At 47.3% G+C, this 24,178-nt stretch overlaps 1 protein-coding gene across 1 annotated transcript in view; it reads left to right on the plus strand.

Annotated features, from left to right (window-relative positions):
- Positions 1-2,905: 2,905 nt before the first annotated feature.
- Lmod1 (leiomodin 1) overlaps positions 2,906-24,178 on the plus strand; it is a 39,180-nt gene continuing 17,907 nt past the window's right edge. The window contains exon 1 of the mRNA XM_028764726.1: positions 2,906-3,356. Coding sequence (XP_028620559.1) covers positions 3,096-3,356 — 261 coding nt within the window. The 5' untranslated portion in view covers positions 2,906-3,095. The remainder of the gene's footprint in view (positions 3,357-24,178) is intronic.

Below are 24,178 nucleotides of genomic sequence, written 5' to 3' on the forward strand. Positions count from 1 at the left end.
GACCCTGGAGCTGAAGGAAGTTATTGCATCAGGCCTGGCCTCTTCAGGGAACAGCAAACATTTTGGTCACAGTCCTAGGAAGCTGGAAAGGGGGCTCTTTCCGATTATAGAGGGGCAGTTGAGAATGGCTGGGGGTAGGGGGGGAGCTTCAGAGTCTGATGTCCCAGAAGTTACTTTCTAGGCAACAGTTAAAAAGAAAACTGACCTGAGGGGATGTAGGGGACAAGAGTCTCGGTGGCAGGGCTGGCCTGGCTGCACACCTTTAATCTCAGCACTTGGCGGATAGGAGCTCTCTGTGAGCTCCAGGCCATCCATGTCCACACAGCAAGCTCCAGTTCCAAGGCTGTATGGTGAGACCTGGTCTCAAATAAAGAGAGGAAAAAACAGGAGGGAGAGAGAGAAGGGGAAGGGAAGGAAGGGAGGGAGGGAGAGACGGAGGGAGGTGGAGAGGTGCTTAGTGGGAGCAAAGAGCAAGGAACAGCATGTCTACCAACAAGTTTAGCTAAACACAGACTCCAGCCCATCTGAGTCTTTGTTGTACCCTGGAGGGAACCCACTGCCCCCTCCCTACACACTTAGTGTGTCTTCGGCTGTCTTCTAACAGTCCATTTGCCTCTTTAGTTTTCCTTACAGTAGAATTTCACAAACACCATTAAATGATAGATTTTTCAAGAGAAGAACAATGTTATACATGTCTTTTTATCTCTCTTTACATAATGCCCAACAAAGTACTGAAAAGGAATGTTTGAAAGAATGAATGAGTGAATGAATGAATGAGAATCAGGTAAGAGGGACTATGAATGCTTTTATTTCAGTTGCTGCTGGAGAGAACAGAAGAGTAGGCAACACAGGCAAGTGCTGCTGCTGTTGTTTTGTTTTTTGGGGTTTTTTGTTTTGTTTTGTTGGTTTTTTTGTTTTGTTTTTTCAAGACAGGGTTTCTCTATGTAGCTCTGGCTGTCCTGGAACTCACTCTGTAGACTAGGCTGGCTTTGAACTCAGAAATCCGCCTGCCTCTGCCTCCCAAGTGCTGGGATTAAAGGTGTGCGCCACCACACCCAGCTTCTATAGGTTTCCATTTTGAAGTATTTTGCCAATGGATTATTTGAAGTCATCTGTTGTATAGCAGCCATGTTGTTCTGCTTTTATATCACGTGATACACAGACTCAAAGGGAGGAGGCATTTATGTTGGTTCACAGTTCCAGGGATTCCAGACCACACTTCCTGGCTTCTTTGCTTTGGAGCTTGCGGTGAGGCCGAGTGTGGTGGCAGTGGGAGCGCCTGTCAGGAGCTGCTCCCTTCATGACTACCAGGAAGCAGAGAGAGGGCAAGGGACCTGCAACCAGGTAGAACTTTCCAAATCTTACCCCTGTCGATTCACTTCCTCCAGCTAGGCCCCACATCCTGAAGTTTATAGAACATTCCAAATAGGGCTACTAGCTAGGGACCAAGCGTGGAATATGCATGGCTGTGAGGGACATTTCCTCATCGGACATGACAGTTATTGTTACTGACTGTGGGCCCCACAACAGGTTCACACTAGACGGTATCTTTAGTTACATCACCTGCTCTCTCGGCAGAGTGTGACAAGTGCTATTAACTGATGGGCATATGACAGGAATACAACTGCCAGGGTTCTCCAGCCCCTCCCCCACTCACCCTTTGGGGTTTGCCTGCCTTGTTTCTGCCTTCCAGTCCCACCAGACAGCACCAGCCCCTCTCTCGGCCTTAAACTAAAGCTGAGCTAGCGGGCATTAAATGCCATGGCTAAAACTTAGTCCTAGATGATCTTTGGACTCAGCAAATGCTGATCAAGTGACTGGCTCTCTCTGGCTTAGGATGGAGAGATGCCAGGAAAGATCGAAGCATCTACCCTGATGGGTTACACCAGAGCTTCTAGAAGGGATTTTGTGGCAGGAAGGAGGGGGGCAGGAGATTGAATGTCTCTGAGCCTTCACAGGCAGTATGATGGATGAGCAGTGGAAAGCCCTTCTATGAAAGAAGCCAGACCTGTTGCAACAGTATCTCCCAGAGGCCCAGAACTGCATTTCCCTTAAGACACACTAAATTGTGCTCTAGATTTGTATGGGGCTGGTGCCTGCTGGCCACTCCTCTGTGTACCCAGAGAAGGTTGTCTACAAATGTCCCTGCAGAGGAGGGAACCTAGGATGGTTACAATCCTCTTCCCAAGATCCTTGGGCCTTGGGGACTTAGAGCCCTTTAAGACTTTCCTCCTTCCTGCAGTTCCCAACTCTTCCTCAGACACCTTCACTTTTTCAGTTTGTATGCATAGCGAGGATGTCACCCCACCCCCACCTCCACCCACACCCAGTCGCCCATCCTCTTATTCTCTTGAGAGGTGGTGAGCGTGCATTAGGGCAACCGATGCTCTGCTGCCAGGTGTCATGAATGGTATGGGTGGGTGTCGGTTATGAGAGCTGCCCCTCATCTTGAATTTGTGTCTTTCTGGGATTGTAAACTCCGGGGAGTCCCGCGCCCGCCCCTAAACATTACCAAATACAGTAGAAAGGTGGCTGTGGCCACCCAGTGACAGAAAATGCGTTCTAAAACAGAGCTTGCTTCAGGCTGGTGAGTTAGTGAACCTCACAGCCCGGTCCCTGCTACCCTGGCTTCCAGTGTCCGGTGGCTTCTGCCAGCCTTTGCATTTTTCTCTCTTTTTCTCATTGCGTGGCCCCCTTGTCTTTAAAAGGCTAAACTGCTCTGTACTAAATTTGGTCACGCAGCGCTCCAAGATTCCCTGGAATGTCCTCAAGTTTCAAACAGCTCTGACCGTGAGGCAGGCCCGCCCCCTGGCTTGGGGATTGGCTTCTCCTTTCTGGCTGGGCAGCTGTCAGGTTTTATTGGTTGCTGGTTAGACCAAGCAGGGTCCACTAGCCTTGGGCTGCAGGGAGGCTGCTGTGTCCCCCCCAGCACCTGTAGTACATACAGCAGGGCCCAAGGAGCTCAGTGCTTACCTAGCTGGGGCTTTGTACTCAAGCCCACTCCATTCTAACCAGACTAGGGCTCCCTGTCCCTTCCCTGCTCACCACCAGCAAGCCCACCACAGTTGGTAGGAGCAGCTGCTCACTTTGCCAAGATGTCCAAGGTAGCCAAGTACCGGCGGCAGGTGAGTGAAGACCCCGACATCGACAGTCTGCTGTCCACCCTCTCCCCTGAAGAGATGGAGGAGCTGGAGAAGGAGCTGGATGTGGTGGACCCAGATGGGAGCATTCCCGTGGGACTTCGGCAGAGGAATCAAACGGACAAACAGCCCTCTGGCTCATTCAACCGTGAAGCCATGCTCAACTTCTGTGAAAAGGAGAGCAAGAAACTTATCCAGAGGGAGATGTCTGTGGATGTGAGTGACACACCTTGGAGGAAAGCAGGGTGGAGAGGGAGGGCGGAGCCCCTAACTCCATGACTAGAACCCTTCTTTTTTAGAAGAATCATTCTTATTGGCAGGGGACCAGATGCTTCAGAATAGGTTATTATGTGTTAAACTGACAGTGTGAACCTCTGCCCTTAGTTTGCATTGTAAGCAGAAGTTGGACATGTTGGAGAGACACGGTACCTCAAAATTCGAATAGGAAAAGGGAGCTGAGGTTGAGAGGTGTCCTTGAAGAATTTATTGTTGAGCTGATGCCATCCTGGTCTCAGCATTCTTCTTCCTTTACCTCGATCCTGTGCTGGGGAGGAGGGAGAGACACTAGATGTTTGTGTCTCTAAGCACTCAAGAAAAGAAAGCCAAGCTGATCGATCGCAATGGCCCAACTCCTAAGAGCAGAGACAGGAATGTAGAGAGACATAGTAGAAGAGAGGGACACTGTCTCTGTCTGTGCCTGCCATCCATCCCTGGGGCCATGGTCATAACTTTACCAAGGGGCTCAGGCATTCTTACTCCATGAGCAGGGTGGTTATTTCTTTCACAGCTTTGATAATGATGGATAAATATTAATACAGGTATTGGAACCTGTCCTTTGAGGGGCTGGTGAATCAGGACAGGAAACAGAGAAAAACTCAGTCAAGTCCTTGATGCTTTTGTGATAGCTCCCCCCCTCCCAACCCTAAGCATTTACTCTGGGGTTTGGCTTTGCTCTTCTCTTCTCTTCCATCCCCCCCATCTCCTCCCCTCCAGCTCAGGGCCCAATGGCTGACTTGTGTCTGTGGCTTCTGGAGGCTGAGGTCAAACAGAACTGTTTTCAGCCCTGGGAACCAAACCCAGGGCCTCTCACAGTTCTAAAACTCAAGCCCTTATTTAATTATAAAAGCAAGATGTTTAGGTCAAAGAGCATGGAGGGACTCTTGTGTTCCCATGGCTTTCATTCTCCAATGTTTCTGCTCTTAGTAAATACTGTGTCCAGACTCTCTTCTCTCTCCCTCAGTGTCCTAGCTTTGCCCAGAGATGTACTTATTTCTCCAGATGGAACCAAGTCAACAATAGAGGAGGGGGAGTAGGCTCTTCGGTTAGAGGTGCTTTAGGATCATTCTTGCCTTTTGGAGATAGTCTGTTACAGACCACTCCATGCTCCTCGTGCAGGTAAAGGGCATGCGTTAGCGCAGTGGCCAGCTGGACTTTGGAATGTGTACTGAGTAGTGGGCAGAAGTCTCTGTGAACCCAGGGGAATGCCAGTGAACCCTAACATAAAGTCTCTTTAGCATTGTTATCAGAAGAATGGTGGTGACATTCAGGCCTAGTGCTTAGGTACCAGAAAACCCTACATGAGCACCAGCAACTCTTACTGCCCTGTGTGACTAAGCCACTCCCAAGCTACCTAGATCTTGAGGATAATAATACCTGCCTCAGGGGCTGTTGAGGCAACTAAGAGGGTGATGGAGAGTGGGCACACAAGCACTCAGTAGGCATCAGCAGCGGAATCACTATTCCTCTTAGTAAAGGGATTCAAAAATTGGTAAAATTAGCCCAAAGTGAATCTCTGCCCTTGTCCACCCCTGCTCGCCCCTCAGTCTGGGCACTTGTCCCTTTCATTAGTGGCCAAAGTAAAGAGCAAAGCATGGGTGCTCAGGGAGAGTCAGCTCCAGGCTGGGGAGCTAGCTCCAGCTCTCGATAACTGGGCCTTCACTGTTCATGAAGACCTGCATGTAGTAATCCAATCGATTTGATAGCGAGCCAGCCAATTAGCCCGGCCTGTGGGGGCACGGTGGGCTACAGAGAACCTTCTACATGCCCACCACAAGAACCTTCTCTTTCATAAGCCTTAGCAGTCTGAAGAGATAAGTATTTTTATCCCTATCATTAAAAAAAAAAAAAGTCTCAAAGAGGCTAAATATCTGTCCCAGAGCAACACAGCTAAGAGGTGAGCTGCCCGATTTTGAAGTCCGTACTTCCTCCCTTCCTCCTGTCACATAGGATATCAGAGTAAAGTAAGGGAGGCAATGTCAGCCCTTGCTTCTTTATGTTTTAGACAAGTTCTCATGAAGCTCAGGCTTGAGTCAAGCTGGACAGCTAGTGAGGATGGCTTTGAACTCCCGAGAGTCCTGCTTCTACCTCTGAAGCAATGGGATTGCCGATGTGAGCCACTGTGCCCCGCTTATACAGTTGAACACGGCAGGGTCTTGGTGCATACTAGGCCAGCTCTGTGCCAACTGAGTTCCATTAGGGTCATACAGCAGCTACATGCGAGAGCCCCAGAGAGACCAGTGTGCTTGTGTGTTGTCAGGAACAGTGGCTGTGACAGTCTGGCTGATCTCCCCACTGTCTGAGGAATACCAATAACCACTAAACCCACTGTCGGCTAGGGAAAGATATGCGGCGGTTTCAAGGAACTTCAGCTGATTCCTGGAGATGGGATGATGGCATTATGAACACTCTTTTGAAAGAATGTTTATGTTTTAGACATAAGTAATAAATATTCTTGGGATAATTGATTGAATTGGAGGATTTGCTTTAAAACGACAGGGATGGGAGTGCGGACTGACAGAGATGGGAGTGTGGGCCCTCATGCTTGTTACAGTGAGCTCTTCTTTTGTTTGAAACTAACCATACTAAGAAAGAGTTGAATAGGAATGGAGAGAGGTAAGCAGGCCCATTCAACTTCTCCTGGGAGGAAAACTTACCCTGTGCCTGGAGTGCTAGGGTGGGGACCATGAAAGGGATTGGGGCTCCCTCACCCTCACTGAGCTGGAATATTGCAGGGATCCTTTGGATTGTTTAGCATAGTTTTCATGAATATTCCTCCCATAGCTCTTCCAGGTCACCACCTCCAGGTAGTCATCCCAGATTCTCTGGGCACCTTGATTGAACATTCCCATATCATAACACTCTATCCTTCAGGGCATATATCATTAAGGAAGGAAAAGCGCGTGGGTCGTGGCATGCATGTGGAAGTCACGGGACAGTTTTCAGGAGTCAGCTCTCTATGTCCACTGCTGGTTCCAAAGATGTAACTCATGTTGGCAGGTTTGCACAGCGAGCAGTTTCCCTCTTGCTGACCCATAGGTTTTCTCATGATGATGGAGACTGAACCCAGGGCCTTGAGCTCAGCAAACATCTGCCCTACTGTGGAGCCACATACCCCACCCCTCTTTTCTTTTTTCTTTTTCTTTTTTTCTTTTCTTTTTTTTTCTTTTTGCATCCTGCCTTCCTGGCTGTTTCCCTGACCAGCATATATTATTCAGCAGGCAAATACTTACATAAGACTTCTATACAGAGGATCCCTAGCTGCTTATGAAATGAATTTTAGTTAGCAGGAGATCCAGGGAAGGCTGGAGGCAGGCTTCATTCCTGCCTGTAAATGGGGTGGATCTGGCAGTCAGGCTCCTCTCTGGTCCTCTGGGAGTTCTCCCTTAGCCCAGGTGGAAGACAGAGCCCTCACCAGTGCATGAGCCAGCTGTGGACTGAAGCGGTCCTTGTCTCATGTTTCAGGGACCTGATCACCACAGGTCAACTCTTATTCTCTTCCCTTCCCAAGTGGTGGGGGATGACCCCTCAGCCTGCCTCCCTTGTCCTTCTCCCGAGGGTAATAGGGACCCAGGATTAGCACCTGCACAAAACCAGGGTCAGGAGCCAGGGTAGCTGGGCTAGGGGGTGGAGGAAGCTCTTTTAGGTTTTCCCTAGAGGTTAACTTGAGACTCTGAGCAGTCCACTGCTGTCCCCAGACTCCCGCTGCCAGTTAGTCTCCACAGTCTCTTCCTCCAGGTCTTCATTCAGCTCCAGGCCCCTCAGGCTCCCTTCATGAATGGGAGTCCCTGAGGCCTCAGCACCAACCCTCAGAGTGCCCTTTGCAGATGGCTGGGTTAGTTGGGAGCACAGGAGGCAGCACGGATCACCGATTAAGGAGATTAACCCCAACTGGTACACACTCAAAATAGCCCTGGAGGCCAGGGTAGAGAGGGCAGAAGAGCTGATGGGGGCCTGGTGACCCAGGTAGGCACGAGCACATACCTAAAGAAAGCTAGCCATGTTTAAAAGACAATTCCATCTGTAGTTTGGAAAAGCAGCTGACTTTATCTACAGCTGGGTGTCAGGAGCTAAACGTGTCTCAACACCTTTTGTGGCCAGACTATGGAGGCATACACCTTTAATACCCACTCTTTGGGAGATAGAGGCAAGCAGATCTCTGTGAGTCCAAGGCCAGCCTGGTCTATAGAGAGGTTACAGGACAGAAAGGGATGCACAGTCTATCTAAAGAACAAAACAAAAACAAAAAAACAAAACAAAAAAAACAAAACAAAAAAACAAACAAACAAACCTGGATCTCCTCTGTAGCATGGCTTCTGATGCTCGTCCCTTCTTGGGAACTTGAGAACTTGGCAAGATAGGGAACATGAGAGGTGGGCAAGCCAGATGGACAGGAATGAGGAAGATTTGCAAGTATGAAACGAGAGGAATATGGGCTGTTTTCAAAGTGGTTTGAGTGCTGCCAATCAAGAAAGGCTGCTTGTCAGCAACACAGAGAGCTGGAAGCATCAGGGCTTCAGGGACTTCATGGTCCCCGGGCCGGGATAAAACGAGAAAGACAAAGCTTCCATCAGCCTCTCTCCTTCCCAGCCTCTCTCCCTCCTCCAAGAGACTGTGGAATTCTAGTGTCAGCTCATGCCGGCGTGTCCACAGCTGACTCAGACTAGGCAAGCCTTGTGTGATAGGTACTAAGAGAGAGTTGCAGCATGCGCCTGTGTGTGTACTCAAAACAAGAAGAGACACAAGGCATAGAGGTAAAGGGAGGAAGAAGCTGATATTCATGTGCCTGCCAAGCTGGATCAACAGGAATATCCTGATTCATAGGGTAAGGTTCAGATTGGTTGTATTGTGCTTACTGAACCCTGCTAGGCATAACCAGCAAAGAGGTGGTTGACGGCCAGAGGATAAGCCCCCGTTCAGGGCTTCTCTGCAGCCAGGCCAGGCATAGCTAGAAACCCATAGGCAGCTAGACTCAGCTAGGTCCAGATTTGAGTTCTGTTTCTGCCTCTCTGCCAGTGCAGTGTCAGTGATGCTGGTACCTTAGGAGAGAGAGAGAACGTTAACTTATTAGCATGCCCACGTGGATGCCAGGGGCATTACCAATACCGTCTCACTGGCTTAGCTTCTTCAGCTCCATTACTTTTCCAGTAGGAATGATAAAAATCAGCCTCGAAGGGCTATTGGAGGATTAAACAGGATCAAGTGTTGAGAGTTTAGTTCATCAGCAGAGAGGCTCTCTTCACTCTAAATTCTTCAGGCTTTGTACCTGTGCAGCTGCCAAAACGACATTAAAAAAAAAAAATTCCCGCAAGGCTAAAAACATTCTGTCAGCAGGAGTGAGGTAATGACAAGAGGGTGAGGGGAAAGGAGAAAGGCAAGGAAGTAATTTAGGGAAGGAGGCAAGGGTTGTTTGTCGCTTACTGCCTGGCTCCAGTCACCTAATGTCACAGAACTACCTTTATTTCACCTCCTTCTCCTCCCAGGCCCAGGGACCCATGCTAGTTTACTGGTTCTGAAAACTGTCAGAAAAGAGAGAGCCGAGGGGCTGTTCAGGCATGGAGAACTCTCTGTGCCAGCCACGTTCCATCCCAGCATGGTCTCAGAAAAGCCAGGGCTGCTTTGGGAGTTTTGGCTTCAGCTACCTCTGGGGTCCACTGCAGAGGCCAGGACAGGTCGTCAGGGCACTGTTTACAAACAGCTAGGAATAGAAAGGCCTCTTGCTCCATGCTCCACCCTCTCCTGCCCTTACTTCTTCTCAGTTCAAGATCCCAAGGCCCCACTACCTCATCAGCCGTGACTCCAGAGCAGAGGGCAGGATGCAACTGCCTGTCTCCTGCACTGAGGTGTGCAGGCCTCGGAGCAGGGCTCCAGAAGGCACTGTGGGTACTGGTGTGTAGAATCTAGTGGTTGGAATAGTCTCTTCAGAGTCCATGCAGATCTGGACTCCCATCCTACTGTGCTGACAGATTACCGTACCCGCTGGAGCATCCGCCAAATGGAAGATGAAGTGCCTGGTCCTGGGGGAGTGGTAAGGCTCAATAGTCTGCAAAGCGCTCCAAGGCGTGTGCTGGGTTGGAAACCTGGTACTGGAGGCTCATGAATGTTTGTTTCCTGCCTTCCCTTCGATCCACCTCAGTCCACTTGTTCTCCTGCCTACTACGTATGCTTCCCTCTCACCGCCCCTTCTCTTTCAGTGCTAAGGATGGCTAGGACCCAGAGCCCCACACATTTGGAGCCTAGACTCTGACCTTCACCCCAGGCTCTTCACTCCCTTTATACGCAGAGTTCACAAATCATGCTCTATGCTTATAAGGACAAGGAGGGTCTACTAACTCCTTAATGTGTCAAATATTCATTGAGCTTCTAGTATATTGAGCATTTTATAAATGCTAGGACAGAGTGGATAGCATAGAGACTGTCCTTGTCACCACAGAGATTACATTCATTCTCACAGTCACAGGATATTGTACTTTGCTTTCTATTGTTGTAGACAATGGTCTTTGGACCATGACCAATAGCATCCTGGGGAGGCTAGGGTTTATTTGGCTTGGACGTCCAGATCACAATCCGTTCACAGTCCATCCCTAATGGAAGCCAAGGTGAAAACTCAAGCAGGGTAGGATCCTGGTGACAGGAACCGAAGCAGACACTGTGGCATGCTGCTCACTGGCTTGCTCTCCAAGGCCTGTTCTTCCTGCTTACATATACAACCCTGAACCATCTGCCCAGGGCTGGCACTACCTACAGTGTGGTTGGGCCCTTCCACATCCATCACTAGTCAAGAAAAATCACCCCACAGACTTTCCCACAGACCAATCTGTTGAAGATATTATTTCAACTGAGGTTCCCTGATCCCAGATAACCCTAGCTTGTGTGTCAAGTTAACAAAACTAATCAGCAAGATAGACTGTGCACACACACACACACACACCACACCACACACACCACACACATCACACACCACACACACACACACACACAGAGAGAGAGAGAGAGAGAGAGAGAGAGAGAGAGAGAGAGAGAGTGAGAGAGAGAGAGAGAACATAATCCTAGCATTCTAAAGACAGTCAGGCAGATCTCTGTGAGTTCAAGGCCAACCTGATCTACAGAGCTAGTTCCAGGACAGCCAGGGATACAGAGAGAAACCAAGTCTTGAAACTCAAGCCCAAAAGAAAACAAAAGACTTTTTTTCTATTTATTTGTTTTATGCTTGTGCATCGTGTGTGTGCCTGGTGCCCACAGAGGCCAGAAGAAGGCGTTAGACTCCCTGAAACTGAAGTAATGAATGACTGCGAGCTGGGTGCTGGGAGCTGCTCTCTGCAAGAGCAAGTGCCCTGAACTGCTGAGACATCTTTCCACTCCTCGAATACTATTTAAAACCATGAGTCTAGAAAGGATCACTTAGGGCGTGGGTGTGGGTGGAGAAAAGCAGACATTTGGGCATTGATAGAGGAGAGAGAGAGCTAATAGACGGAGTTGGGGAGGTTGTGTGTGGGGGTACCTGGTAGTTTCGTAGAAGCAACTAGGAAAAAGGAGTCAGGGAAAAGAGCTCTCTGCTCTGCACCTTATCCTTATTGTTAAGAGGTTTAAGAAGAAGGAGGAGGCAGGGGATCAGCCACTACGCCTGGAACATGGAAGCCACTCGAATGAGGGAGTTGTTTCACTTTAGTGAAGAGTAGACTCAACAGTGTATACAGATTCGAGGAAAAGTATAAGAAATGTGGGTGCGTGCGAGTGTGCCTGTGTGTCTAACACAATCAAGAGAGCCAAGGTAAATGTAGCACCACGGAGGACTTTCATGAGACAGGGAACACGGTTGTTTATCTGTCTGCTGTTGGGAATAAGTCAGCAGAAGGAAACACTTTGATGACACTGGGAAAGGTGTAAGGAAGAGATGGAGCTCACGGTACCTGGCAGGTCCGCACACCAGGCAGTCTCACCTCTGCATGGAGGGAAGGAGGTAGCAGTGATGCAGCCGGATTGACAGGCGTGGGAAGGGGGTGGCGAAGCTGTTCTCTGATGCGTTGACATGTGCACAGCGTCAGCCTGGTCTACAGAGCACAGGCAGCCATAAAGAGGCTGGATTGAAGCGAAGAGAATTTTAGGAGGCTACACAATAGTCAGAGGTCAAGGCCTAGGTCACCAGAAGAATGCTCAGTGCTCCCTGGGAGAGGTAGAGAAAACAGGAAAACACTTCTAGACAAGAAATCTGGTCTGCAAGCTGTCACCAGACTACAGCCAGTGCCAGTGATGCCTAAAAGCCCAGTAGACTTTCTATTTTGTGTCCATCTGTCTGTCCACAAGGCCACCCATGCTCAGCCATGGGGGAGCACACAGTTCCTTCCCAGTACCCAACTGACACCTGAGAGATGGGACCTGAACAGATTTCCAAGTCAAGTCAGGGAGCGTCGCGACTTCCCTGCTGACTCCAGACATTGTGTTGGCCTCAGACAAGGGCTTAGCATACATATAAGCATTACCTTCGTTTGTTTTTATTCTTTTTGTATTGCATTTGTACTCCACAAAGTGGGCCTTCCCCCATACATGTTTCACAACATAGAAGATGTGCAGAAGTGTGCACAATGCATAAGTGTAGTCAGAGTTGGGTGGCAGACCACAGTGATCAGGACATTGAATATCAGTTCCACAGTACCACAGCACCCACCCAAGCTTCCTTCCCAAGGCTAACGCCTACCTCAACTTCCAACCCCAGAGGTTGGTTTTGTCTGTTTTTATGGACTTCTATGAGAAGAGTTCTCTGGAGTCTTTCATTCCACTGTCCATAAAATCAACAGTGGTGCTGTCGATAGCGTTTTGTTTTGTTTTGTTTTGTTTTGTTTTGTTTTGTTTTGTTTTGCTTTGCTTTGCTTTGCTTTGCTTTGCTTTGCTTTGCTTTGCTTTGTTTTGTTTTGTTTTGTTTTGTTTTGTTTTGTTTTGTTTCTGAGACAGGGTTTCTTTGTGTACCCCTAGCTGTCCTGGAACTTGCTCTGTAGAGCAGGCTGGCCTCGAACTCACTCAGAGATGTGCCTGCCTCTGCCTTCAGAGTGCTGGGATTAAAGACATGTCCCTCCACATTTTTAAACCTCCATGCTGTGCAGTATTCCAGAGCGTGGGTATATCACAACATAGTTAACCCATCTCCCTGTTAATGGAAATGTGGGCTGTTTCCAGTCTGAGGCTGTTATAAACCGTGATGCTAACTAAGGACATGCTTCTCCAACTCGTGACCTCCTTTCTGTTTGGTATGTGTCTAACTGTAGAATTTATGATTCAAAAACACTTGACTTACTTCAAGGGATGATGCTACTGATCTGAAGAGTTTTTATGAAGATGAGATTAAAAAATATGAAGGTGGTCTAACATCATACTTTGCAAATAACAGGTGCTCAGCAGATCGCCATTGTGGTCACTTCCAGGAGAGCCCATCTCTGAGAGCAGCCAGGGTACAGCCATGTTCTTTGGATATGTTCTACATCCATCTTCTAAGAGTCAGATACTTTCCTAAAGCTCAGGCTAGGTTCTTTTACTCTGGACTCTCTAGCTTTCTAAACCATGATGATTTGAACAGTATCTTGTAGCCGGGCATAGTGGCAGAAGCAGGTGGATCTCTGAGTTCAAGGCCAGCCTGGTCCACAAATCAAGTTCTTTGACAACCAGAGCTATGTAGTAGAGAAACTGTGTTTCACAAAAACCACAAGTAGGGACTGGAGAGATGGCTCAGCATTTAAGAGCACTGACTACTCTTCTAGAGAACATGGGTTCATATTCCAGTACCCACATGGCAGCTTACATGTCTGTAACCCCAAGATCTAACACCCTCACACAGATGTAATACATGCAGACAAAACACCAATGTGTATTTTTTTAAAGTAAATAAATAAAAGAAAGAGAAAGAAGAGGGTTTCCACTTCACGCCTCCTCCCCTTTCTCTGCTCGCTCCAGTGTGGCAGCCCACTGTCTCTTCCCCTAAGTTTTCAGGCCTCCCTTGGCTCAGTTTCCTCCTTAGCTTATGTCTGCGTTTTGAGTCATTTTAAACATTGTTCTCAGATTTAATCTTCCCCAATCTCCTCAGTGTGGTGGGACTGTCAGTATCTCTAAGCCACATCCGAACCTCCAGTCACGGCCGTCCATACCGACACTTCAGATGAATTAAAAGCCCAGGTCCTCAGCTGCACCTCAGAGCTGCCCAGGATGTCTTGCCGTGACCCTCCCACTCCCTGAAGACGTTATTTCAGAAGGCATCCGTGCTCTACGAACCATTTCTCTTTTCAACCTAAGCAGATGACCTAGCCCACATTTCATAGAGAATCATGAAGCCAACAGGGAAGATGCTTGAAAGCCTCTAAGCACCCTGAATGCAAATCTTCTTCTCTCTTTTCCCATTGAAAGGGCTTCTTTTCTCCCCCCCCCCCCCTCCACTTTCAGGGAGCACTCACTCCCGCCTCCACAAGGACCTTTGCTACTTTGCTCACTTCCTTTCAACTGCAGCATCCCTGACTGCTGTCTTCAGGTAGCTGAGCTCTTTTGTCTGCTAGTCAGGCTACAGTAAAACAATCACCACTGAGCAATGCTATCAGCTTTGATGGGGCAGTCTAGGACCTCCCACTGCTGAGTCTAGGGCATTGGTTGGTTGGTTTGTTTGAGACATGTTTCTCTGTGTAGCCCTGGCTGTCCTGGAACTCACTCTGTAGATCAGGCTGGCTTCAAACTCACAGAGATCCGCCTGCCTCTGCTTCCTGAGTGCTGCTGGTACTAAAGGTATGCGCCCCCATTGTCTGACCGTTCTTTTGGTTTTATTTTTGTTTTTGTTTGTTTTGTTTCATTTTTACTTGTTAAGAATTAATTTATTTTATGTACATTGTTGATTTGCCTGCATGCATGTCTGTGTGAGGGTGTTGGTTCTCCTGGAACTGGAGTTATAGACAGTTGTGGGCTGCCATGTGGGTGCCAGAAATTGAACTCAGGTCCTCTGGAAGAGCAGCCAGTGCTCTTAATCTCTGAGCCATCTCTCCAGCCCCTCTCTTGTTCCTCAAACACTCACTTCTGAGGTACCAAGACACCACATCCACCCAGCCCTCCTTTTTTTTTTTTCCTCCGAATTATTCCTTCCCGGTTGCTGAGGGAAATGATGCTCCCTGTAATAGCCGCACATCACTGTCCCTCTGCAGTCTCCCCAGATGCCTTCTGCCCTACAGCCGAGCTACCTATGCTCAGCCTCTATCTGTGGCCTAGATCTCTATTTTGGGTTCTAGATCATCCAGTTGCCTCTTGGATACCTCAAGTGTCTCAAATTCAACCAGTCTAAAAATAAATTAGTCATCGACACCCCACCTTCTTCCTAAACCTGCTTTTCCTCTACAATCTCCACTTTGGCAGTAGAAGCACCATCTAACCCAGAACCAAGGACACAACCCTGGAGGTTAGGCAGCCGTCCTCTCTCTCCCAGTCTCCAGACTTGATGAGTGATAAAGTCCTTCCTGTTTTGCCCCTGTGATCTCTTAGCTCCTTCTCTCTCCTGCACATCCATCGCTTCCATCCACAGCATCCACCAACCAGACTCATGCTCTCCCGGTTTATCTTCTCTCCACATTGCAACCTATCCTAGCCTCGGCTGCCAGAGTCTTATTATAAGATGAAATCATGATCTTGCCCCTCCCTGCAGAAAATCCTTCAGTTGCTCAACAGAGCTTCCATGATCAAATTTACCCTCCTTAGCATGGCTTAGGAGGGCCTTGGTGAGCCAGCGTCTGTCACTCCCAAGCCATGAATACCCTTCTCCTTCACCTCTACCCTTTGCCGTAGTTGGAGACCATTTCCTGGTTCTTCATAGCTGCCGAGCCTTCTGCTCCCTCAGCGCCTTTGAAAGTTCCATCGCCTAAGTAGGATGCTAGGTCTCTAAAGCCCTTACTTCATTGATATCCTCTTTAGAACAATGTCCTGGCCGAGTGGTGGTTGCAAACTTTTAACTTCAGTACTCGGTAGGCAGAGACAAAATGGATCTCTGAGTTTGAGGCTAGCCTGATCTACAGAGTGAGATTTTAAAAACTGAAAAACAAAACAACCAACAAACCACACAGACCAACAAAATTTTCCTGACCTCCAGTCTGGAACTGTATGCTCCATTCCTGTGTTCACAGCAGCGTCTGTAATGTCTGTCACTTCACACAGCAGGTACACATAGCACGTCATTTTGGTGTCTCCCTCTGTTCTTCCCCAAGGTCCCCCTCCTTCCTTCTCCTCCTCTTCTTCCTCTTCCCCCATTACTACTTCCTCCTCTTTAATTTCAGAAGATGTATTATTGTACGTGAATGAAGTATTTGTATATATGGGTATGGGTGGGTGAGTCATGTCACCTGTGTGGACATCAGAGGACCATCTGGGGGAGTCTTTTCTACCATGGATTGTGGTTGAATGGGGTCACCAGGCTCCACAGCTAAGGGTGTTTGTAGTGCAATCCTGATGAGGAAGAGGACAAGGAGAGTTTGTAAATGTCGTTGTTATTTTATTTTACGTATTCTCAGGGTGGGGTTGCATATGGTACAGCACACTTGTGGAGGTCAGTGGACAATTAGCAGAAGTTGGTTCTCTCCTTCTACCATGTGGACTTAAGGATCAAACTCAGATCGTCAGTCTTGGTAGCAGGCCCTCTTACCCACTGATCCATCTTGCTGGCCCCAAATACTAGTTTTATAAAATCTGACTGAATCTACAAAAGTTGTGATTGAGCTTCACTCTTCTGAGACTTTCTTTTTTTTAAAGATTTATTTTATACTGTAGCTGTCTTCAGGCACACCAGAAGAGGGCATCAGATACCATGATAGATGGTTGTGAGCCACCATGTGGTTGCTGGGAATTGAACTCAGGACCTCTGGAAGAGCAGTCAGTGCTCTTAACCGCTGAGCCATCTTTCCAAACCCTTTTTTTGGCTTTTCAAAACCAGGTTTCTCTTCGTATCCCTGTTGTCCTGAAATTTGCTCTGTAGACCAGGCTGGCCTCAAACTCAGAGACTAGCCTGCCTCTGCCTCTTGAGTGCTGGGATTATAGGCGTGCACCACTACCACCCAGCTTTCTTCTGAGACTCTTTGAAAATACACTTTAGTGTGCAAATTGTCAAATGAAGAGGCATTTGGCAGGGATACACTACCTTATCCCAGTTTCTGTGAACAGTCAAAGAAATCAGTCCAAATCTCCAAGCAAACACTGTCAAATCCACCCATGGCCCTTGAACCGCTTAAGGCTACTGAAGAGCGAGCGAACTGAAACCTCTGCTCCTGTCACCCAGCCTCCTCCTTAAGCATCCAGGAATGTTGTCTGTAGAGCTAGAACAAACAGCATAGCTTCCCTAGTGAACTTGCTACAAACCTGTGTCCCTCTGGACTCCCCATTCCCCTGCAGAGAGTCAGAGAGGGAGCTGCCATCCCCACAGCACTCAGAACCTCTTTTTGGGGAGCCCAAGGCCTAGATATGTAGATCTGGAACCTGCAAAGTTCTGGGCAACCTGGTGCTGCAGCTATAGAAACATGTCTACTGGAATAGCAAAAGAGGGCAGAGCTAAGATTAGGTCCTTATAGAGTCCACAATATAGACAGTCCTCTGTCTTTCTTAGCCAGACTTCCACAAGAGAATTAAACCCTACCCCTCCCCAAAATGACTATTTCCTCAGCTTCCCTGTGTTCTTATAATAGAAGACCAGCCACCGCTGCCATGGACCCCACACCCACTGCTGCCACGGCCACCATAGCCACTGCAGCAACAGCATTAATCCATTCAGTGCCTCCAAGACCCAATACGACTCACGTGACCCTATCCTCCAACACCAGTAGACTGGGGCCCGAGTTTCTTTTTTTTTAAAGATTTTTTTTTTAAATTTTTTATTTATTTATTATATGTAAGTACACTGTAGCTGTCTTCAGACACCCCACAAGAGGGCATCAGATATCATTGCAGATGGTTGTTAGCCACCATGTGGTTGCTGGGATTTGAACTCGTGACCTCTGGAAGTACAGTCAGTGCTCTTAACCACTGAGCCATCTCACCAGCCCCCGGGGCCCGAGTTTCTAACACATGAATTTAGGAAGCCCATTTCAACTATAGCTTTCACAAAGATGCAGGACAGCTAGCCCCGTTCTCAATCCACAAGAAGGAAATTGATTCATTATTTATAATTGGATGCTTTGAGGAATCAATGGTTGGTATTTCCGCTAGAATTCTGTCCGCCAGAGGCTGGCATTAGGTCATTTTGCCTCTACCAGATTTTCTGAAAATGAGTCAACTAACGTATCCCAATGGGAGCGTATCTGCCACTGAGCAATGACACACCTGTCCCCTGTCCTTGGCTGCAGCTAGGCTTAACTTAATCTCTAAATCATGGAAGGATGTTGGAAGTGACCATAAAGTACTGGAGATGCAACTGTTTCCATGGTCAAGGGGCTTAGGCTAAAGTCTTGGGATTTGTTTCTAGATCCTACAGTCCTTGCTTTAAAGAGCGGTGTGAGCCAGGCATGGTGGCACACGTCTTTTTTGTTTGTTCAGTTTTGGGTGTTTTTCACAGCAGTGTTTCATTCTGTAACCCTGTCCTAGAGCTTAGAGATCCACCTGCCTCTGCCGCCTCAGACTTCAGTCTCGCCATGCCTGGTTTATGTGGCACACGCCTTTAATCCCAGCAAAGGCAGGCCAGCCTGGTCTACATAAAGAATTCCAGGGTAGCTAAGGCAGCACAGTGAGACCTGGTCTCAAAAAGACAAACAACAAAGAAGAGCGGTGTGCTACTTCTGGCTGGGTTGCTTTAAAATATAACTTATAACAGGCCGTGGTGGTATATGGCTTTAGACCCAGCACTCGGGAGACAAAGGCAGGCAGATCTCTGACTCTGAGGCCAGCCTGGTCTACAGAGATCATTATTTCAGGACAGCCAGGGCTACACAGAGAAGTTCTGTCTCGATAAAGAAGTAGGAAATATATATATAAATATATTATAGGAAGTATGAACTTCCCTCTGTCTTTTTGTCTTTTAAAAATTAGCATAAGTATAATATGTTTCATTGTGGCATTTTGGGGGGCAATCCATCCTTTTCTTTTGTTCTATTCCTTCTTCCCCACCACGGCTCTCCCACTTCCCTGTGGGGGAGCATGACTAGCTGCTCCCAGATAGCTCTCCCCTGCTTTCCTGTCACATGCACCCCATGCTTTCTTCCTCCTTGATTAAGGCTTTCTCTTTCCTTTGAGCAGAGATGTCTCTTTATGCTTTTCCATTTGTGCCTGAGATCATTCTGTGCACATGTACATTCCATTAAGTTTTATCTCCTGCTTATCCTATTAGTCATTTTCTCATTTCATTAAAAATTCTTCCTAAACATCATTTTCAGTGGACATCACCAGAGCCCACTGTATGGCAGTATTGAACCATTTGCCTATATTTGGACATTTACATGGTTCCCAATAAATACACTTTCCAAGGCCCTAAACAGATTTCCAGAGCCTCAACACAGCTCCTTCCCTTGGCCTCTGGCACCCATCCCCAGAGATGAAGCCGGCCAAACCAGATGATAAATAGACCCATTAACGCACTCGTCTCCCAGCTGAGTCTCCGATGAAATGAAACTCCCAGAGGAGAGCAAAGGCTCCCTGGGTGCTGGAAACGCAGGACTGACAGGCAGCTTGCAGGGCAGACATCTCATAGTGTGGGGAAACATGAGGCCACAAATGTTATTTTTCAGGGGATCAAGTTCCCAATGTTGGATCATCTGCCAAGCAGAGCGCTTTTCCTCTTTCTCAGCTCCCTGGGATATGCCAGGGTGTATGCACCACAGATACATCAGATATACCAAGGTTTCCTCTGTCTTGGAAAGAAGACTTATTGCTACTTAAAAATAACCAGAGTCGAGGGATGTGGCACAGTTGGTATAGAGCTTTCTTTCCTCTGGTACATGAAGCCTCTGGGTTTGACCCCAAGTGCTGCAAAACAAAATAAAACAAACAAAAACCAAAACAAAACAATGCTACCAGCAACAACACAAACAAAACAAAACCAGAAGGCAGTCAAGACTCCAGCCTTGGGCAATGTCAAGTCTAGAGAGGATATCAGGAAGGGGGAGTCATCCTGCTTCTGTAAGAGACCACATCCTAAACACATGCTGAAGTACTCTGCCAGATGCACACAACACCAAGGGAAGCAAGGTAATTTCTGTTTATGAAAACCAGAGAAGCACCATGCACCCGCAAGCACATATGGAGTACCTGGCTGGCATCTTAGGATCATGTACGTGGCCAGATTCATTCAGCCACAGTGGTGATGATGTCGAATACCTCCTGCCTGTGTCAACCTCCGTGGGTTCCACATGTGTCACCTGTGAGCCTCCTCTGTGTCTGGTATGGCAAGATCACCTTAGCTGGCACCCAAGAAAGGTCTGAATTCTTTCTTCTGTCCTTAACTTGAAACAAATCATGTATAATTTAAAAGAAAACAAACACATTACTATTATCTGTGTATATGTGTGTGCATATGGTATGTATTGCAGAAGACAGTTTTGTGGAGTCGTTTCTCCCTGTCCACTTTTATGTGGGTTCCGATGATTTAACCCAGGTTATTAGGTTTGCATGACAAGCACCTTTACCCACTGAGCCTTTTGTTGGCTCAAAATGTGTGCAACTCAACAGAAAACAAACAAACCCAACCAACCTCGTCTCTCAGCTAGAACAGAGAGTACATTTGCTCATTTGCATTTGTTAAGGCTAAGTGCTGTTGAGTCCTGGTGGCTGCCTCAGATTCCTGGTCCTGTGCATACCCTGAAACCCCACTCTGAGATGGGCTCTGGCCTGGTCTGTGCGAGGTTTGACAGGTTGGGAGGAATGGCTGCTGAGAAGCACTTTGGCCTTTCTGTTGTGATTCCTTCTTCTGCTGCCCCAGCAGATCCTGGTGTCCTGACTCTCCCCTTCCCACCCTTCCCCTTCACCTTAGACTTTATTTAGCTCATGAAACTTAGGTCCTCTCTTTACAACTGTCCTCTCTCTCTCTCTCTCTCTCTCTCTCTCAGCTTTTGTCCCCAAATTTTGCTTTGGAAGAGGCCATGATCCCCCAGCTTGCCTCTTGCTAAGGACACTGGAGCAACCACACAAGCCTAGAGTTTTTAATAGTTAATCAGAAACAAAAATAAACAGGAAAAAAAAATGGGTCCCAGGGGAAGTGAAAGACATCCTAGGCTTAAATTGTCCCCTACAGTCACTGTTGGCCACATGCTCAGTAATGGTTTGCTATACAAGGGAGAGGACTTGAGTCCAAACCTCAGGACCCACATAACAAATCCAGGCACAGTGGCCTGCACTTGCAACCCTTGGTCTGAGGAGACAGAGCCAGGCATACTCCTGGAGCTTGTTTGTGGCCAGCCTGAGTTTGGCCTCCAGTTCCAGAGAGACAGGAGTCGATCATGGGATGAAGGGGTGCAGAAACAGGAAGCTGAGAGATCACATCTTTAACTGAAAGCAGAAAGCAGAGGGATGGAACTTATAGCAGGGTCAGAGTTTAAGCTTTCAAAGGCCACCCCCAGTAATGCACTCCTCTAGTCATTACACTTCCTAATGACTGTGTCAAATAGTGACACCACCTGAGGACTACATACTCAAAAGCCTGAGCTTATAGGAGGCATGTCTCACTCAAGCCATTCTCCCACAGACACAGTATAATTTTATTATATAGCTATATATGTATTGTACAATAGATTAGTATTATATAAATTTGTATATAATTACATGTTGAAGTAGTAACATTTGAATTGTTAAAGTTAATTTTATCTTTTATGTTTTAGTTTTTGTGATGTAACTACCAAATGTGTGTGTGTGTGTGTGTGTGTAAAATCCACATTATAATTCCTTTGGAATGTACAATATAAGATGTTTTTTAAAAAATATCTTTATAAGTCAGAGATAATTAGAAACATCGCTCTTCTATAGTCTCAAATGGAATTGGAAAACAGAGTGCATCCTTTGCTTAAATAGGATTTATTAAGATAAAATTTCAAGCCAGGATCTCAGCACTTGGGAGGCAGAGGCAGGTGAATTTCTGAGTTAGAGGCCAGCCTGGTCTACAGAGTGAGTTCTAGGACAGCCAGGGCTACACAGAGAAACACTGTCTTAAAAAAAACAAACAAAACAAAACAAAAATTTCAAGCCAGGCATAATGGTGCATGCTTTTCATCCCAGTACCCAGGAGATTGAGGCAAGTGGATCTCTGTGAGTTTGAGGCCACCTTGGTCTACAGAGAAAGTTCCAAGACAGCCATGGCTACACAGAGAAGCCCTCTCTTGAAAAACCAAAAAGTAACAATAAAAAATAGTTTAGTCCCATCACTTGGGAGGCAGAGGCAGGTGGATCTCTGAGTTCAAAGCCACCATGGTCTACAGAGAGAGTTCCAAGACAGGCAGTGCTACACAGGGAAACCCTGTCTTAAAAAACAAAAATTAAATAAATAAAAGTTTAAGCAATATAAGATAAGAAATGACTCCAGTGTGATAGCTTTTTGCCTGTAATCCCGACACCTAGCACACTGAGGTAGGAGCATCACCATTAGTTCTAGGACAGCCTGGCTCAAAAAAATAAATAGAAAGAAACGAAGGAGGGAAAGATGCAGAAGACAGTGGGACAGAGGAAAGGAGAGAAGGAATAGTAAAAAGAAAGGTTTTGGTTTTGGTTGCTGTTATTTTTCTATTTCTGTATATTTAAGGCCAAGATTGCTTTCAACTATTTTTTTTCTTTCCATTGAGATATAATTCATATGCTATAAGATTTGCTCTTCTGTAGTATCCAGTCCAGGGCTAGGGCTGTAGCCCAGCGGTACAGCACTTACCTTGCTTGTGTGAAGCCCTAGGCTCCGTCTCTAGTACTGCCCTAAGGTGTGCAGTTTAATGGACTGGCTTATTTTTGTTTAACTGTATTTAAAGAGTTGTGTAATCAACAATACCACCTAATTCCAAACTATTCTTTGATACCCTCCAAGCCCTTTAGCACGATGGCAAGATGGCTCAGCTCATAAAGGCACATACCTCCAAGCCTGGTGATCTGAATTTGATCCCTGACTCTCACAAGTTGCCCTCTGACCTCCATATGTGCACCATGACACATGTGTCCTGTATCTACCACCAGTCACTTATACTACTGCTACTACTATTCTGGACCCTTCCTGTAGTCCTTGGGTTCTGATTTCTTTAAAGTATGTGATTTCAAGCTTCCATAATTTGGAATGGCACTTTGTTCTTTTTTTTTTTAATGGCTGAGTAGCTTTCCATTCTGTGGCTAACACACATTTTGTTTGCCCATTCATCAGTTAAGTGGTACCCCCTTTGAGGCTGTTGTGGGCATTTGTAGGTAAGTTTCCCTGTGGACTCTTCTCTTTCTCTTGGGATGGAACTACTGGTTCTGTGGTAGCTTTGTGTGTAGCTTTCTGAGCTCCATACTGCTTTCCAATATGGCAGCACCATATAATCTTGCCTGCATTTTCTTATATTGGATAAGTTGGTGCTTGTCTGTAATCCTGGTGCTCTGGAGGCAGAGGCAGGAGGATTACTACTAATTCAAAGGCAGCCTAGTCTATATAATGGTCTGATTGACTGGTCTAAGCCAGTGAAGGCTTTGCTGTGAGATGCTGTCTTTTGAAGGATCTCAAACAAACCCAAGAAGACAGCAAGGCTTAAGAGCCCCTGTTGCCCCTGTTCCCCCCAGCTTTGACAGAGTGACTTGCATGGGGAGGCAGAGCAGATCAAAGCAGTCACAGACCAGGTCACAAAGAACCTGTGTGTCCAGCAGGAAGTCAAGACTTCTGCCTGAGAACATGGGTGCTGAGCAGTAGATTTAACTTTGCAGCTGTGCCTCTGACTATGTTTGGATGGCTACATGGGAAGAAGACAGGAGGCAGAGAGGCCAGTTTTAGGTAAGAAACAAGTCTTCCCAACAGCACGGGATAGTGAGGAATCAAACAGCAGTGTGACATCCAGGATAGTGAGGGAGCGAATGGGTGTATATGAAGGGAACATGGTGAGAAAGGGAGAGTCAAGGCTGAGTCTCATAGGTGGGCCTGGGCATGGCAGTCTCTAAGATGGCCCAGCCAGGAAGGTGGTGATCTCTCCCCAGACATTCACTGCTCTCCTTTTAATTCCACTCCTTTGCCCTCAGGCTTTAGGCTGGGCACAGTATTTGCAGGACCCAATGAGAAACGAGACTTGTTCAGAATTAAGACTTTCAAGTAGAGGCAGGAAGGAGGTCAAGGTTGAGGTTGGCTTGGGCTACAACAGAAAAGCAAATAGGGCAAAGAATGAAGACTTGCAAGACAGTCAAAGGATAGCATTAAAAGAAGGGAGTCCCGCCGGGCAGTGGTGGCGCATGCCTCTAATCCCAGCACTTGGGAGGCAGAGGCAGGAGGATCTCTGAGTTCGAGAGTTCGTGGCTACCCTGGTCTACAGAGTGAGTTCCAGGACAGCCAGGGCTACACAGAGAAACCCTCTCTCAAAAAAAGCAAAAAAAAAAAACAAAAACAAGAAGGCAGTCCCTTCAGAGTCCCGACCCTGCAGTGCTGCAGAGGCCAAGGGCTGGTCCCCATTAGGCCATTGTAGCTGCTTTGTTTAGAAAAGGCAGGAGGGTGGCTGGGTAGGAGCCAGGGCTCTGCTCAAACAGCTCCAGGCAGCAAGAGGACAGCGTGTTCCTCCTGCCAACCCCTCCCCCTCCCCAACCTCCCAGGGCTCAAGAGAGACCCAGCGCTCTGAGACAAACAGCTTACT

The sequence above is a fragment of the Grammomys surdaster genome, unplaced genomic scaffold (assembly GCF_004785775.1).
Source record: "Grammomys surdaster isolate TR1022 unplaced genomic scaffold, NIH_TR_1.0 145, whole genome shotgun sequence".
Classification (NCBI taxonomy): domain Eukaryota; kingdom Metazoa; phylum Chordata; class Mammalia; order Rodentia; family Muridae; genus Grammomys; species Grammomys surdaster.